The 15,472-nt window shown below is 46.2% G+C and overlaps 1 protein-coding gene across 2 annotated transcripts; it reads left to right on the forward strand.

Annotated features, from left to right (window-relative positions):
- The first annotated feature begins 1,332 nt into the window (after positions 1-1,332).
- On the forward strand, positions 1,333-12,323 carry ZNF586 (zinc finger protein 586). 2 transcript variants are annotated; one of them, XM_010386981.2, is made up of 3 exons: positions 1,333-1,564; positions 7,876-8,002; positions 10,374-12,323. In XM_010386981.2, the coding sequence occupies exons 1-3, from the start codon at positions 1,529-1,531 to the stop codon at positions 11,417-11,419; spliced, it is 1,209 nt and encodes a 402-aa protein (XP_010385283.2). In that variant the 5' UTR covers positions 1,333-1,528; the 3' UTR covers positions 11,420-12,323. The 2 variants fall into 2 exon arrangements, with proteins under 2 accessions (XP_010385283.2, XP_030798144.1); XM_030942284.1 differs by having other exon boundaries at positions 7,881-8,002.
- Positions 12,324-15,472: the final 3,149 nt, after the last annotated feature.

Consider the following 15,472-nt stretch of genomic DNA (forward strand, 5'->3'; position numbering starts at 1 on the left):
CCAAGAGGCGGAGGTTGCAGTGAACCAAGATCGCACCAATGCATTCCAGCCTGGGTGACAAAGGAAGACTCCATCTAAAAAAAAAAAAAAAAAAAAAAGAGGTGGAGATTTCCCAGAACAGAGGTTCCCTCCCCCTTTTTAGACTGTATAGGGTAACTTCCAAACATTGCCAGAGCATTGGTATACTGTCATGGTGCTGGTGGGAGTTAGCATGCTAATACGTTATAATTAGTGTATAATGAGCAGTGAGGATGACCAGAGGTCACTTTCATCACCATTTTGGTTTTGGTGCGTTTTAGCCAGCTTCTTTACTGCATCCTGTTTTATCAGCAGGGTCTTTGTGACCCGCATCTTGTGCCAACCTCCTATCTCATGCCGTGACTAAGAATGCCTAACCTGGGAATGCAGCGGAATAGTTCTCAGCCTTATTTTATCCAGCCATTTTCAAGATGGAGTCGCTCTGATTCCAATGCCACTGACAATGATAAGCACTTGCCAGCAAAGAGGTGAACTCATGGATTTAAGGCACTTGAAATATCTCAGTGTAAAAGCACCCTGTGCATACAAACTCCATGTTTGAACACCGCAGCCATTGTCCTGTAACATAATAGCATTTGTCTTATTCTCTTTTTGACGTTGATATCAGATTTCTAGAGGAATCTATAGGTTAAAGATATAGCATAAATAAAAGTGTTGCTAATGGGCAGAGCACAGTGGTTCACGCCTATAATCCTAGCATTTCGGTAGACCGTAGCAGGCGGATCATTTGAGGCCAGAAGTTCGAGACTAGCCTGGCCAACATGAGGAAACCCTGTCTCTACTAAAAATACAAAAATTAGCCGGGTGTGGTGGCACACGCCTGTAATCCCAGGTACTCAGGTGGTTGAGGCACGAGAATCGCTTGAACCCGGGAGGCATAGGCTGCAGTGAGCCAAAATCACACCACTGCACTCCAGCCTGAGTGACAGAGAGAACTGTGTCTTTAAAAAAAAAAAGAAAGAAGCCGAGCATCACAAATTCTGAAATAAGAAGTCTCCAAACACGCGGGCAATCAGTTGCACACAATACCCCCAGAAATGTGTGTATGGCCTCTTCTAAGATGGGAGACCCTCCTCTGCATCTGGACCTGGAGTCGCCATTGTCTAGCGCCCCTCCCAGTGGAGCTTGGCCCTTTCTTCCGAAAGTCGGAAGAAAGTCACCTTCAGCGCTGCCCATCTCTGGGAACTACATTACCCAGAATCCGCCCTGTGGAATGGAAGCGTGACTGAGCCAATGAAGCTTCAGAGAAGCCGCGCCATTGCGGGGGCACGTAAAGTCAAGCCGAGACTTCCGGTGTCCTAGCCGTGCCAGCCATTTTGGCCTGTGAGGCCCATACGGAGATTCTGGGTCTGGACCAGCTCGGGAGGAGTGGTTGTGGTCATAGCACACAGGCGGATCTGAGGCTCGGCGACGCCACTGGTCGCAACCCGGGACAGGACAACCACAGGAACACCGCCGAGCCCGCGTCCTCCCGCCCGCCAACAGAGTCATGGCTGCAGCGGCCGCTCTGAGAGACCCCGCTCAGGTGAGCGCTGCGACCTCCGGGCCTCACCCACCCGGACCCGGAGGCCCCTGATCGTTAGGGGCGCCTCCTCGAGTCCCTGCAGCCCAGGCCTCTGTCAGGGACAGAGAGGCACCGGCGGGTGGGATCCCCGTTTCCGACACCCAATTGATGCGGTCGGCAGAGCGATACTGGCCGAGGGTCCGGCTTGGGCAAAGGCCTGCAGGCGCAACAGAGGCAGGAGGATGCGGAACACGGGGACATCTTGTGTCTACCGGGAACGAAGAGTGAGCCGCAGTTATTTCTTTTTTTTTTTTTCTTTGTTGAGACGGAGTCTCACCCTGTCGCCCAGGCTGGAGTGCAGTGGCGCGATCTTGGCTCACTGCAACTTCCGTCTCCCGGGTTCAAGCGATTCTCCTGCCTCAGCCTCCCGAGTAGCTGGGATTACAGGCGTGTGCCACCACGGGGTTTCACCATGTTGGCTGGGCTGGTCTCGAACTCCTGACCTCAGGTGATCCGCCCGCCTTGGCCTTCCAAAGTGCTGGGAGTACAGGCGTGAGCCACTGCGCCTGGCCTAGGCGGAGTTGTTTCTTCAGTACCAGGCTGAGGGTTGACCTTTGACTTTGAGGTCGCTAGAAGCCATGGACAGTTTTGAACAAAAGAGGAAATCTGTGTTAGAGTTAGGATTCCCAAAAGATGTTCAAAGGAAGTACAGAGTTGAAGGCGGTGATGAGGATATTGAGGCTCTGAGAGGTTGAATCATTAAGAGGTGACATTGAGGCCGGGCGCGGTGGCTCAAGCCTGTAATCCCAGCACTTTGGGAGGCCGAGACGGGCGGATCACGAGGTCAGGAGTTCGAGACCACCCTGGCTAACGCGGTGAAACCCCGTCTCTACTAAAAAATACAAAAAAAGCTAGCCGGGCGAGGTGGCTGGCGCCTGTAGTCCCAGCTACTCGGGAGGCTGAGGCAGGAGAATGGTGAAAACCCGGGAGGCGGAGCTTGCCGTGAGCTGAGATCCGGCCACTGCACTCCAGCCTGGGCGACAGAGCGAGACTCCGTCTCAAAAAAAAAAAAAAAAAAGAGGTGACATTGAGCACTGGGCCACAAGATCATCTGGTGGCAGGGCCAAAAAAACCTTACAGAGAAGCCTGAGTTTATCAAATCTGAGCACGGACACATTTGTGAAAGCCCTGCCTTTTGGCACACCTCATGGCTACAGAAGCACGTAGGGAACGCACAGAAGGAAGTAGGGGATGCTCTAGTCCCTCAATGGTACTCAACCTCACTCACATGTCTGGATCTTGGCGTCTTTTTAAAATTTTTTTTGGGGGCGACAGGTTCTCACTCTGACATCCAGGCTGGATTGCGGTGACGCGATCAGGGCGCAGCATAGCCTCGACCTCCCCGGGCTCAGGAGAGCCTCTCATCTCAGTCTCCCAAGTAACTGGCTTTTTGTATTTTTAGTAGAGATGAAGTTTCTCCATGTTACCCAGGCTAGTCTCAAACCCTTGGGCTCAAGCAGTCATCCTGCTTCGGCTTCCCAAAGTGCTGGGATGACAGGCAGGAACCACCGCACGTTCTAGGACACTTAAGTGCCATTTCTCCAGTCCTTCGATCTGGGATCTTGGAAAAACCTCAAACCCCAAATCTACATCAGTGACATAGGTTATGGGGAGTTGTTGCCATGTCTGTCAACTAATGTAACACATCTGGAGGGTTCACCCAGGAGCTGATACTGGGATGTGCAAATACTTACTTAGAAGGGAAACTGGAGGGGTGAGGTGATGTTACCAGTTTCTTAATAGGCTCTGTCTGGTTACAGAGTGGACAACAGACTGTGGGGTTGAGGGAGGAGGAAGATCAAACTGGAAGCTACTGCCCTAGTCGAGGTGAGGATTAATGGACTAAAGTTGTGGCTTAGGCAATGTGGCTAGATCTGGATTTGTGTTTTTTAGAGGGGCAAGTCCATTTTTTTTTTTTTTCCGAGACAGAGTCTCGACCTGTCGCCCAGGCTGGAGTGCAATGGTGGAATCTTGGTTCACTGCAACCTCTGCCTCCCGGGTTCAAGCAGTTCTCCTGCCTCAGCCTCCCATAGCTGGGATTACAGGCGCGCACCTCCACGCCCGGCTAATTTTTGTATTTTTAGTAGAGATAGGGTTTCGCCATTTTAACCAGGCTGGCCTCGAACTCCTGACCTGGTGATCCACCCGCCGCGGCCTCCCAAAGTGCTGGGATTACAGGCTTGAGCCATCATGCCCAGCCCGGCAACTCAATTTTTAAATGGGAACAGTGAGAGCTTGAGAGGATTCAGGAAATACCCCTGGGTTTTTGGTCTTAGCAGCTGTGGCAGTGGGAGCTCCATCAACTGAGATGAGCAAGTTGATAGCAGGTGTAATATCCACTGAGGCTATCAGGAGGTTTGTTGTGGCCATTCTGAGTGGAAAAAAACATAAATTGCTTTTGCTTTGCTCTCCCCCACAACAATCAACACAGAGTACTTCTGTGACTAGATATGTGTGGATGGTTTTCCTTATACACCAAGTAGTTCTCCAGTGGACATCAGATCCCACAGGTGAAGTCTCAGTCCCATGGGACTGTCCGCCAACCCCTTTCGATGCCAATCACAAGCCCCAGGATTTTTTTTTTTTTTTTTACCTATCTTTTGACTGACTTGCTATAAATCAGGTTCCCATGACCCCTTCCTCGACTTCCATTAAATTGCTAGAGCCAGTCACAAAACCTCAGGAGACGCTTTAATTTGCCAGTTTATTTTAAAGAATATTTATTACAAAGTTTACAGATGAAGAGATGCATAAGGGGAAGGGACCCAGAGCTTTTATGATCTTCAGGCACACCACCATCCAGGAACTTCCATGTGTTTGGCTATTTGGAAGCTCCCTAAACCCTGTCTTTATGGGGTTTTATCGAGGCTTTGTTACATAGGCATGATTAATTAAATCATTGGCCAATGCTGATCAGCTTAACCCTTGGCCCCCTCTCCCCTTTCTGGAGATTGCGGTGGGGGCTGAACTTTCCAGACCTCGAATCCCGACATAGTCTTTTCCCTGACCAGTCTCCATCCTGAAGTTATCTAGGGGTTACCAACCATCATTCAACTCATTACCATTGAAACTCACTTAAATTTGAGAATTTCGTGAATTTTAGGAGTTGCATGCCAGAAAAGGAGATGACCAAATATATATTTCACAATATCACAGCCATGTTAAGATTCTAAAATGTATTAGATACTACTTAGTGGAGCTATCAAATGGGCAGCTGGACATATAGATGCAAATATCTGGGGAAGGGTTGATACTGGAGGTATCTAATATATGGTGACTACTATGTGGACCGAGATGATTGAGTCATGGCTCACATTTGGAAGGCACAACCTTCAGATTATGTTGATGACACTGTTGGACAGGAAGTGGGGATTGGGTTTCCTGCTTGTGTACCTGGTGATGGTATTGGATTTCAGAAACACAGGTGAGGGAGGTAAATGGCCATGAAGGGAGGGTATATCTGTTTCTTCTTCTTTTTTTTTTTTTTTTTTTGAGACAGAGTTTTGCTCTGTTGCCCAGACTAGAGTGCAGTGGTGCGATCTCGGCTCACTGCGACCTCTGCCTCCCGGGTTGAAATGATTCTCCTGCCTCAGCCTCCCGAGTAGCTGGGATTATAGGCGCCTGCCACCACATCCGGCTAATTTTTGCATTTTTAGTAGAGACAGGGTTTCACCACCTTGGCCAGACTGGAAAGGGAGGATATATCTGACAGCCTAGTTTGGCAAGTGACATAATGCTTCCAAGGAATGAATAGACTTGAGATGCTTGCCGACGCATAGGAGTAGCTGAGGGAAGATGACACTCAGGCCGGAGCTTGTGTTTATTGGCTACTTTGTGGCCTCACCAAGGTTTTGAGATGTCTTTGGTGTGGCCTGGGGTGTTTCATTCAGCCTGGTACCAGATATGGAGGCAAATATGGTCACCTTGTGAGAGTCACTATGCCCGAGATTGATGACCAATGGTTCTGGGCTTTGAATAGGGTTAGGTGGACAGAAGAAAGTCATAGGTGCCGGGCATAGTGGCTCACACCTGTAATCCCAGCACTTTGGGAGGCCAAGGTGGGCAGATAACGTGAGGTTGGGGGTTCGAGATCAGCATCGCCAACGTGGTGAAACCCCATCTCTATTAAAAAAACAAAAAAAGTAGCTGACATGGTGGCAGGCACCTGTAATCCCAGCTATTCGGGGGCTGAGACAGGAGACTCACTTGAACCTGGGAGGCAGAGGTTGCAGTGAACCGAGATTGTGTCATTGCATACCAGCCTGGGCGACAAAAGTGAAACTCTGTCTCAAAAAAAAAGTCAGCCGGGCATGGTGGCTCACACCTGTAATCCCAGCACTTTGGGAGGCTGAGGCGGGTGGATCACTTGAAGCTGGGAGTTCGAGACCAGCCTGACCAACATGGAGAAACCCCATCTCTACTAAAAAGTATAAAATCAGCCAGGCGTGGTGGCACATGCCTCTAATCCCAGCTACTCGGGAGGCTGAAGCAGGAGAATCACTTAAACCTGGGAGGTGGAGGTTGTGGTGAGCCGAGATCGCGCCATTGCTCTCCAGCCTGGGCAAAAAGAGTGAAACTCCGTCTCAAAAAAATAATAAATAAAAAGTCATAGTTTCTGAGGATAGCAAATGCAGCATAGAAGTGGAATAGCACCATAAATATCTGAAAATGCTAGTGGTTCTTTTTGTCTGTGGATTTATGCATGGAGGGCTTCAAAGAATGATTTGGGGCTACCACTGCTATTGAGAAACATTAGAATTCTGTGGTAATTTTGGATTCCTTTTTAATTTGCCAAGACTACTGTGGATGATGTCAGTCACATTATGGTGTAAACCCTAAAGTTAAGGCCAGTTTCATGTGCTACCTTCATGTCTGGTGATACCTCAAATGGTGTGAGTGCAAATCCCCCTCCCCACTCTGCTCTTTTGGATAATGTGTCCTAGCCTGACTACCCTTTTAATCAAGAGGACTAGGCAGAGTTCCTGGTTATTATTTATTTGTAGCAGGTTTCAGTTTCATTTCTACCCACAGAGATTCAAACAAGCCAGTTGCAGCTGGGCGTGGTGTCACACACCTGTGGTCCCAGCTAATTAGGAGGCTGAGGTGGGAGGATTGCTGGAACTCAGGGAGTTCAGGCTGCAGTGAGCTGTGATTGTGCCACTACACTCCAGGAGGAGTGACAGAGCAAGACCCTGTCTCAAAAATTAAAAATAAAAACAAGCCAGTTGCCTTCTTTTAAGGGAATCAGGAACTATCACACCCTCTTGATTGAGCAAAGCTTACATACCATAGTCCCTGGTTGTGCTCTCTCTCTCTTTTTTTTTTTTTGAGACAGAATCTCGCTCCATTGCCCAGGCTGGAGTGCAGTGGTGCCATCTGGGCTTACTGCAACCTCCATCTCCTGGGTTCGAGAGATTCTCCTGTCTCAGCCTCCTGAGTAGCTGGGACTACAGGTGCATGCCACCACATCCGGCTAATTTTTGTATTTATTACAAAAATTAAAAAAAATTTTTTTGTAGAGACGGGGGTTTCACCTTGTTCGGGCTGGTCTCGAACTCCTGACCTCAGGTGAACCACCTGCCTCGGCCTCCCAAAGTGCTGGGATTACAGGTGTGCGCCACCGCACCTGGCCTCTCTCTCTTATGCATAGTTCAACCCCCATGTGGCTGTCTGTGGTGAGTGGTGTCCTCTTCTTTCAAGCTGTGAGCATGTTTGATTAATGAACTTTCTTGATGACTTGTGTTCAGCGTCAGGTGTTGTGTGTTTGGCCATCACCATAACCCTAGGGTGAGACTCCTACTCTTACCAGTAGAAGAAAGGGCGATTAAAATACTTTAACTTCTGTCAAGACCAGAGAGAGGCCTATGGTGTGGGCAGTTAGGTGGTGGTGGCAATTGGCATGTGTCTGTGGTGTCCAAAGATGTGAAGGATGTGTATGTACATAAAGATTATGTTTGAAAGGCCTCAGGCACTGCATTGGGATTCACGTGACCTTTGCTATACCAGGGGAATTGCTAGAAAGGAGAGGATGAAACCCTTTATTTCAGGACCACAGCAGACACCTGTTTGCTTATCTGCCTCTTGTTGCTGATGGCTATGTGTCTTGATTAATGGTCGCATGAGGACATAGTGGCACTAGTGGGCAAAGTTTCTTTTCTGAGTTGGGAATCCTGGGAGAAGGAGGATGGGCAAGGGTAGATATGTTGGGGAAGTGGATTGTGGGTCTTCAGCATAGGGGCCATTTGTGGTTTCATCTATCCCCATCATGACAGAGCAGTGTGACCTTTGAAGACGTGGCTGTAAACTTTTCCCTGGAGGAATGGAGTCTTCTTAATGAGGCTCAGAGATGCCTGTACCGTGACGTGATGCTGGAGACCTTGACACTTATATCCTCCCTGGGTAAGGTACTCATATTCACCTGTGATCTGAGTTAGTCTCTGCCCCTCTCCTTTATGCCTTATCACTTTCTCACATCAGGACCATGGACACAGCTTCATTCTCCAGTTCTCTGGAGAGGTTCTGTTGTTGGTTGGACTGAGGTATACCTACTCTCCTTTCCTTGAGCAGCTCCAACCTGCTTTGTTGCAGGCTTCCAGGGAAGGAGTCAGGGTCAGGAGTCTTAAAGTCACCCTAATGTTTCCCATCTTGGTTGTCCTCTGCCTGTCTGGGTGACTGTACAGATCCAAGGCTTCTGTTTGTCTCAAGTTCCATTTCCTTCCTCTAGCTCACATTTGTTCATGCCACAAATTGCCAGCACTGACATGGTCATTATGTACATGAACCACAGCCTGTTCTTGCAATACCCTACTTCAAAATTCTTTTTATAGTATTTCATCAGGCACAGTAATACCTGTCATCCCAGCTCTTCAGAGGCTACTCAGATTCCAGGAGTTTGAGGCCAGCCTCGCCAACATAGCAGGTCCTTATCTCTAAAAGTTTATAGGAAGGAATTCTTTTTATAATATTTAGTTTCCTTTCCTGTGGAATATCAAATGCAGAGCTGTTCTGAGCCAGTATTGGCTGTTCATCTGTCCTATGTTTCTCTTAGTACTTAACATTATCAAGTTTCCATGTAGTTGCTCATCTTGGTGGTGAAATGAAGAGCCCGTGGTTGTCCCTAAGATGTAAATGAGTCCAGCCTTAGCAAGGACTTGGGGCAGCTTTCTTCTGAAGAATAGCATGTGAGTGAGGTCATAACATCAGGGCTGTATTCAAATTATGCCATAGACCTCTTCTATTTGACAGTATTTTCTTTTTTTTTTTTTTTTTTTTTTTTTTTTTTTGAGGCGGAGTCTTGCTCTGTCGCCCAGACTGGAGTGCAGTGGCCGGATCTCAGCTCACTGCAAGCTCCGCCTCCCGGGTTTACGCCATTCTCCCGCCTCAGCCTCCCCAGGAGCTGGGACTATAGGCGCCGCCACCTCGCCCGGCTAGTTTTTGTATTTTTAGTAGAGACGGGGTTTCACCGTGTTAGCCAGGATGGTCTTGATCTCCTAACCTCATGATCCGCCCATCTCGGCCTCCCGAAGTGCTGGGATTACAGGCTTGAGCCACCGCGCCCGGCCAATTTGACAGTATTTTCGTGCCAATAGAAGCAGCCCCGCTTTCTGTCTTTCCTTCCCCGTTATTGAGAGTGCCAATTTATTAGCCCTACACCTTGTCGCTTCTGCTGTTACATTCAACCCAGGACTAATTTTCATATATCTGGACTCCACATCTCACCTATTTTTCTCACTGCTCTCTCTGCAGTGGTCTTCAATATTGACTCATGTATTTTGTATTATGAAGTATATACCCATTCTTTTTTTCTTTTGAGATAGAGTTTAACTCTTGTTTCCCAGGCTGGAGTGCAATAATGCGATCTCAGCTCACTACAACCTCTGCCTCCCAGATTCAAGCGATTCTCCTACCTCAGCCTCCCGAGTAGCTAGGACTACAGGGGCCCCCCACCACACCCGGCTAATTTTTTGGGTATTTTTAGTAAAGATAGGGTTTTACCATGTTGGCAAGACTGGTCTTGAACTCCTGACCTCAGGTGATCCACCCCCCTCGGCCTCCCAAAGTGCTGGGATTACATGTGTGAGCCACCACGCCCCGCCTTTATGAAGTATATACCCTTTTTTTTTTCTTGAGACAGATTGTTGCTCTGTTGCCCACGCTGGACTAGGCTCACTGCAACCTCTGACTCCCAGGTTCAAGCGATTCTCCTGCCTCAGCCTCCTGAGTAGCTGGGATTACAGGCGCACGCCACCATGCCTGGCTAACTTTTTTGTTTTTAGTAGAGAAAGGGTTTTGCCATGTTGACCAGGCTGGTCTCAAACTCCTGACCTTGTGATCCACCCGCCTCGGCCTCCCAAAGCTCTGAGATTAGAGGCATGAGCCACGGTTCTTGGCCATGTATATACCCATTCTTAACAGTCCCTGACCAAAGGATGTCATGCTCTAGTCGGGTTGTGGGGGCCTGGACATATTCTTTATATAGTACTCACATGTCATCAGCAAATAAGGTCCCACAGGCAAGTTCTTTGCAAATGAAGGAGTTATAGACCCTGCCGTTATTCTGTCTGTTGCCTCATTTAGTCATGCCCTTGACAACATGAGGCCTCCTATATCTATGATAATGCTAAGCAGCCCCAACCTCAACCTGAACCCAACTCCCTATGCGTGCAGATAACTCCATAGACTAGTTTTTTGGTTTGTCAGATACTCTTGTAGGTAGGCTGCATACTCAACAAAGTCAACATGTACCTCACCAGCGTTTCTTTGCTTTTAGGTTGTTGGCATGGAGGGGAAGATGAGGCAGCACCTTCTAAGCAGAGCACTTGTTTACATATAAACAAAGACCAGGGAGGTCATAGTGGAGAAAGGCCTTATGAGTGTGGGAAATATAGGAAATTATTTAAGAACAAGTCCTGCCTCACTGAACCCAGAAGAGATCACAAACACAGGAATGTTCGCACTGGAGAAAGACCTTACGAGTGCAGCAAATATGGGAATTTATTTCACCAAAACCCTACAGTCCATATTTGTGAGAGATTTCATACTGGGCAAAAGACCTACGAATGCAGTGAGTGTGGAAAATCATTTCACCAAAGCTCTTCACTCTTGCAGCATCAGACACTTCATGCTAGAGAAAGGCCTTATGAGTGTATTGAATGTGGGAAAGCCTTTGCTGAAAAGTCCAGTTTCATTAACCACAGGAAAGTTCACTCTGGAGCAAAGCGTTATGAATGCAATGAATGTGGAAAGTCCTTTGCTTATACATCTAGTCTCATTAAACACAGGAGGATTCACACTGGAGAGAGGCCTTATGAGTGCAGTGAATGTGGGAGATCCTTTGCTGAAAACTCCAGTCTTACTAAACACTTGAGAGTTCACACAGGAGAAAGGCCTTATGAATGTGGTGAGTGTGGAAAGTCATTTCGCCGAAGCTCTTCACTCTTGCAGCATCAGAGAGTTCACACTAGAGAAAGGCCTTACGAATGTAGTGAATGTGGAAAATCCTTTAGCTTAAGGTCCAACCTCATTCACCATCAGCGAGTTCATACTGGAGAAAGGCATGAATGTGGGCAGTGTGGGAAATCCTTTAGCCGAAGATCTAGCCTTATTATACATCTGAGAGTTCACACTGGAGAAAGGCCTTATGAGTGCATTGAATGTAAGAAATCCTTTGCTGAAAACTCCAGCCTTATTAAACACTTGAGAGTTCACACTGGAGAAAGGCCATATGAATGCATTGATTGTGGAAAATCATTTCGCCACAGTTCTTCGTTCCATCGCCATCAGAGAGTTCATACTGGAATGAGGCCTTATAAGTGAAGCAAATTTTGGAAATTTTCTTGCCCAGGCTTTTTGCTCCTTCAAGGCGAGATAGTTCACACCGAATCAAGGTGTTATGAGTGTGGCAAATGGGGAATATTCTTTAGCTGTAATGCTAGCTTCTTTACATAAAAGAGTGCTACCACTGAAGAAGGGCCTTTTGAGTGCAATGAATTTGAGAAAGCCTTCGCCCTCTCTCATTGGTTACCGGAATATTTACATGAGGAAAATACCACAGATGGGGAGGCAATATTATTTCTTCTTCAGTTTAACACTGGAGGAGACCCCTTATGAGGATGCCATCTGCCTAAATTGAATGTGCCATAGATCAAATAGCTGCATACATTCCAGGTATATCGGAACCACGTAGTATTTTTCAACCTGCCCAGGTCTCTTGCTAGACTTCTGTGACTGACAGTTCACTTCTAAAAAGCATTTCACCTTTACCACTTGGCAGGTGCCCACAGTACATCATTCGCCTAACTCATCATGATCCAGAAGTAACTTTGATTTTGTTTCATTCAACAGAGGGATTTTTAGTATCCTCAGTACTCATTCTATCCTCATTTCTTTCTCTCCAATGAGTTAGGCCATGAAACTGACTCATTTTTGGCACAGAGGACTCTTCTGATAACTTGAAAAGATAGACTGCCTTTTTCAGGGATCTTTTGGATCTCACGGAATTCTTAAGATGGAATTTTCCAGCCTGCCAGTCATGAATCTCAGACAGCCTGCCACCTATTGCCCTGATTTGTGTTATAATAAAGGCCCTGTTGCTTAAGACACCTTCAGTCTTTGCAAGAGGGCATGGAAGCTCCAAGCGCTTTTCTCATAGTTTACCCTATGCATCTCTATCTGCACCTTTTGTACTATTTATAATTAACCAGTAAATTATTTTCCCTGAGTTTTATGTGCTGCTCTATCAAATTAATCAAATCTGGTCATGGGGGGGTCCATGGGATTCCTGGTTTATAGTTCATCAGTCAAAAGCAGAGGCTCTGGGGCTTTGATTGGCATCAGAAATGGGAGCATCAGTCTTGGTGACTGAGTCCTCAAACTGGGGGATGTGATGCTATCTGCAGGTAGATAATGACTGAGTTGAACTGGAGGACCCCCAGCTTGTGTCCACTGGAGGATTGCTTGGTGTGTGTGGAGAACACCCCGCATATCTGGTCACAGAATTATTCCATATTGATCACTGTCGTGTGACAAACAACAGAGGAAAAGTTTTTTTTTTCCGACAAATATGCTATGGCTTCCCTTCTGTTATTCCACATCTTTCTACTCCTGCCACACTATTTCTTTCTCTCCAAGTTTGTTATTCCTCAGAGTTCTCATAAATGGAAAGGATATGCACTTTGTTGAAATAAGAATTTCGTGTTAAGCAAGTTTTCATGATAGCCGTGAGTTTCACTTAATTATCTCAGAACTTAGAGCTTACTGTTCTCTACTTACTATGCATTGAGACTTAATGTGTTCTTGGCCATCACAGAAACTTTACTAGCTACTAGCCGGGCGAGGTGGCCGGCGCCTGTAGTCCCAGCTACTCGGGAGGCTGAGGCAGGAGAATGGCATAAACCCGGGAGGCAGAGCTTGCAGTGAGCTGAGATCTGGCCACTGCACTCCAGCCTGGGCGACAGAGCGAGACTCTGTCTCAAAAAAAAAAAAAAAAAAGAAACTTTACTAGCTACTTATGTCATTGTCAATGGATAACTCTCTGAATCTATATTAATTACTTTGTAATTATCTCAGTCCTCAGCTGTGTTTCAGAGATAATCTCCAGCCTTCATGCAGATGCTATCACTGCACCTACAGGTGAAATGATAATCACTTCCTAGCAAGGGAGTTGGATCATGGAATACAAGATAATTTATCAAGAATCAGATAGTCTTGTTCCACACCTGCAGGAATGTCAACATTGCAACCACCATGGCAAATATTGATTTAATAAGCAATTACTATTCCCAGATAAGTGTCAGAATCTTAGAAGAAATTGTAATATCTTAGAAAATTTAGACGTGATGGAGGGTGGATGATGAGAAATTACTTAATGGGTGCAATGGATACTATTTGAGTGATGGATACCCTAAAGCCCTGATTTAGCTTCTACACAATCTGTGCATGTAACCAAATCACACTTATACCACATTAAATTATTAAAAAAAAAAAAAGAAGTGTTAAATAGAAAAATGAGGCTGCTTTGTGGGATTGGAACACAATACAGATGAAGAGATAGAACATAGTCGGAGGGACTCAGAGGCATGGTACCACCTTGTGTAATTCCCTTAGGGCTGCCTAGGATCTCTTCTCCATATTGTCTCTCATACTCTCTTTAAAGTATTCTCATTGATAACCAAAACATTCTCACAACATTCATTATAAGAGCTTTACTCGGCCAGGTGTGGTGGCTCACGCCTGTAATCCAAGCACTTTGGGAGACCGAGACGGGTGGATCACAAGATCAGGAGAGCAAGACCATCCTGGCTAACATGGTGAAACCCCATCTCTACTAAAAATACAAACAAAAAAATTAGCCGGGCGTGGTGGCGGGCGCCTGTAGTGCCAGCTACTTGGGAGGCTGAGGCAGGAGAATGGCCTGAACCCAGGAGGCGGAGTTTGCTGTGAGCTGAGATCGCACCACTGCACTCTAGCCTGGGCGACAGAGTGAGACTCTCAAAAAAAAAAAAAAAAAAAAAGACCTTTATTCATAAAGTGAAGAAGAAGAAGACTTTTACCCACAGTTTTTGAGTAGACGTTTAGTGTCCTTATAACATTTTTTCGATATGCATTTTTATCCTTTTGAGAACACGATTTACAAATGCGAGCTGCAGGACTATTTCATTAACGTGTTGAATGCAAGAGTTAAAACTTCCTGTCCCATTTAGTGAATGGAAAAATACTTAAGTTACATGAATACAAAGATCGTAATTACCAACAGCAAGACAATCAGGGACGTGAAACAATCTCTAAATGTTGCTTAATGACAGCATGTTTTGTAGGCACATTTTATTTTCACAGTTACTAGCATTTTCTTCCCTTCTCGCTGGAAAGATGTCCAGTGATTCTGAATCAATACAGGTGTGTGGGGTGTCATCTAGAAGTCATAAAATGACTTATTCAAATTAACCATGTTATGACCACTCACGCTCGCTGATACATATCTTCCTGTAACTTCTGTGGAGAGTGAAATTTTCTTTTCTTTTTTCTGTTTTTTTTTTTTTTTTTTTTTTTTTTTGAGACAGAGTTTCACTCTTGTTACCCAGGCTGGAGTGCAGTGGTGTGATCTTTGCTGACTACAACCTCCACATCCCAGGTTCAAGTGATTCTCCTGTCTCAGCCTCCAGAGTAGCTGGGATTACAGATGCCCGCCACCACGCCTGGCTAATTTTTTTTTTTTGTATTTTTAGTAGAGACGGGGTTTCACCGTGTTAGCCAGGATGGTCTCGATCTCCTGACCTCGTAATCCACCCGCCTCGGCCTCCCAAAGTGCTGGGATTACAGGCGTGAGCCACTGTGCCTGGCTATATACCCATTTTTAACAGTCCCTGACCAAAGGATGTTGTTGTGCTCTAGATATCTTGTGGGGGCTTGGACACATTCTTCTAAATAGCACTCACATGTCATCAGCAAATAAGGTTCCACAGACGTTTGCAAAAGAAGGATTTATAGACCCTCTTTACTCTGTTGCTTCGTTTACGTCGATGATAATCATGAGGCCTCCTACATCTATGATAATGCTAAGCAGCCGCAACCTCAACTGAACCCAACTCCCTATGCATGCAAATAATTCCATAGACTAATTTTTTAGTTTGTCAGATACCCTTGTGGGTAGGCTACATACTGAACAAAGTCAGCATGTACCTCACCAGCATTTCTTTGCTTTTAGGTTGTTGGCATGAAGAGGAAGATGAGGCAGCACCTTCTAAGCAGAGCACTTGTATACATGTATACAAAGACCAGAGAGTTCACAGTGGAGAAAGGCCTTATGAGTATGGGGAATATAGGATTTTTTTTTTTTTGAGATGGAGTCTTTTTTTTTTTTTTTTTTTTTTG

This window comes from Rhinopithecus roxellana, chromosome 12 (genome assembly GCF_007565055.1).
Source record: "Rhinopithecus roxellana isolate Shanxi Qingling chromosome 12, ASM756505v1, whole genome shotgun sequence".
NCBI classification, from domain to species: domain Eukaryota; kingdom Metazoa; phylum Chordata; class Mammalia; order Primates; family Cercopithecidae; genus Rhinopithecus; species Rhinopithecus roxellana.

Coding starts and splice junctions, on each gene's coding strand:
- ZNF586 (XM_010386981.2), top strand. CDS start 1,529: ATGGCTGCAGCGGCCGCTCTGAGAGACCCCGCTCAG. Junction 1,565..7,875: donor CTCTGAGAGACCCCGCTCAG/GTGAGCGCTGCG, acceptor CCATCATGACAG/AGCAGTGTGACCTTTGAAGA. Junction 8,003..10,373: donor GACACTTATATCCTCCCTGG/GTAAGGTACTCA, acceptor CTTTGCTTTTAG/GTTGTTGGCATGGAGGGGAA.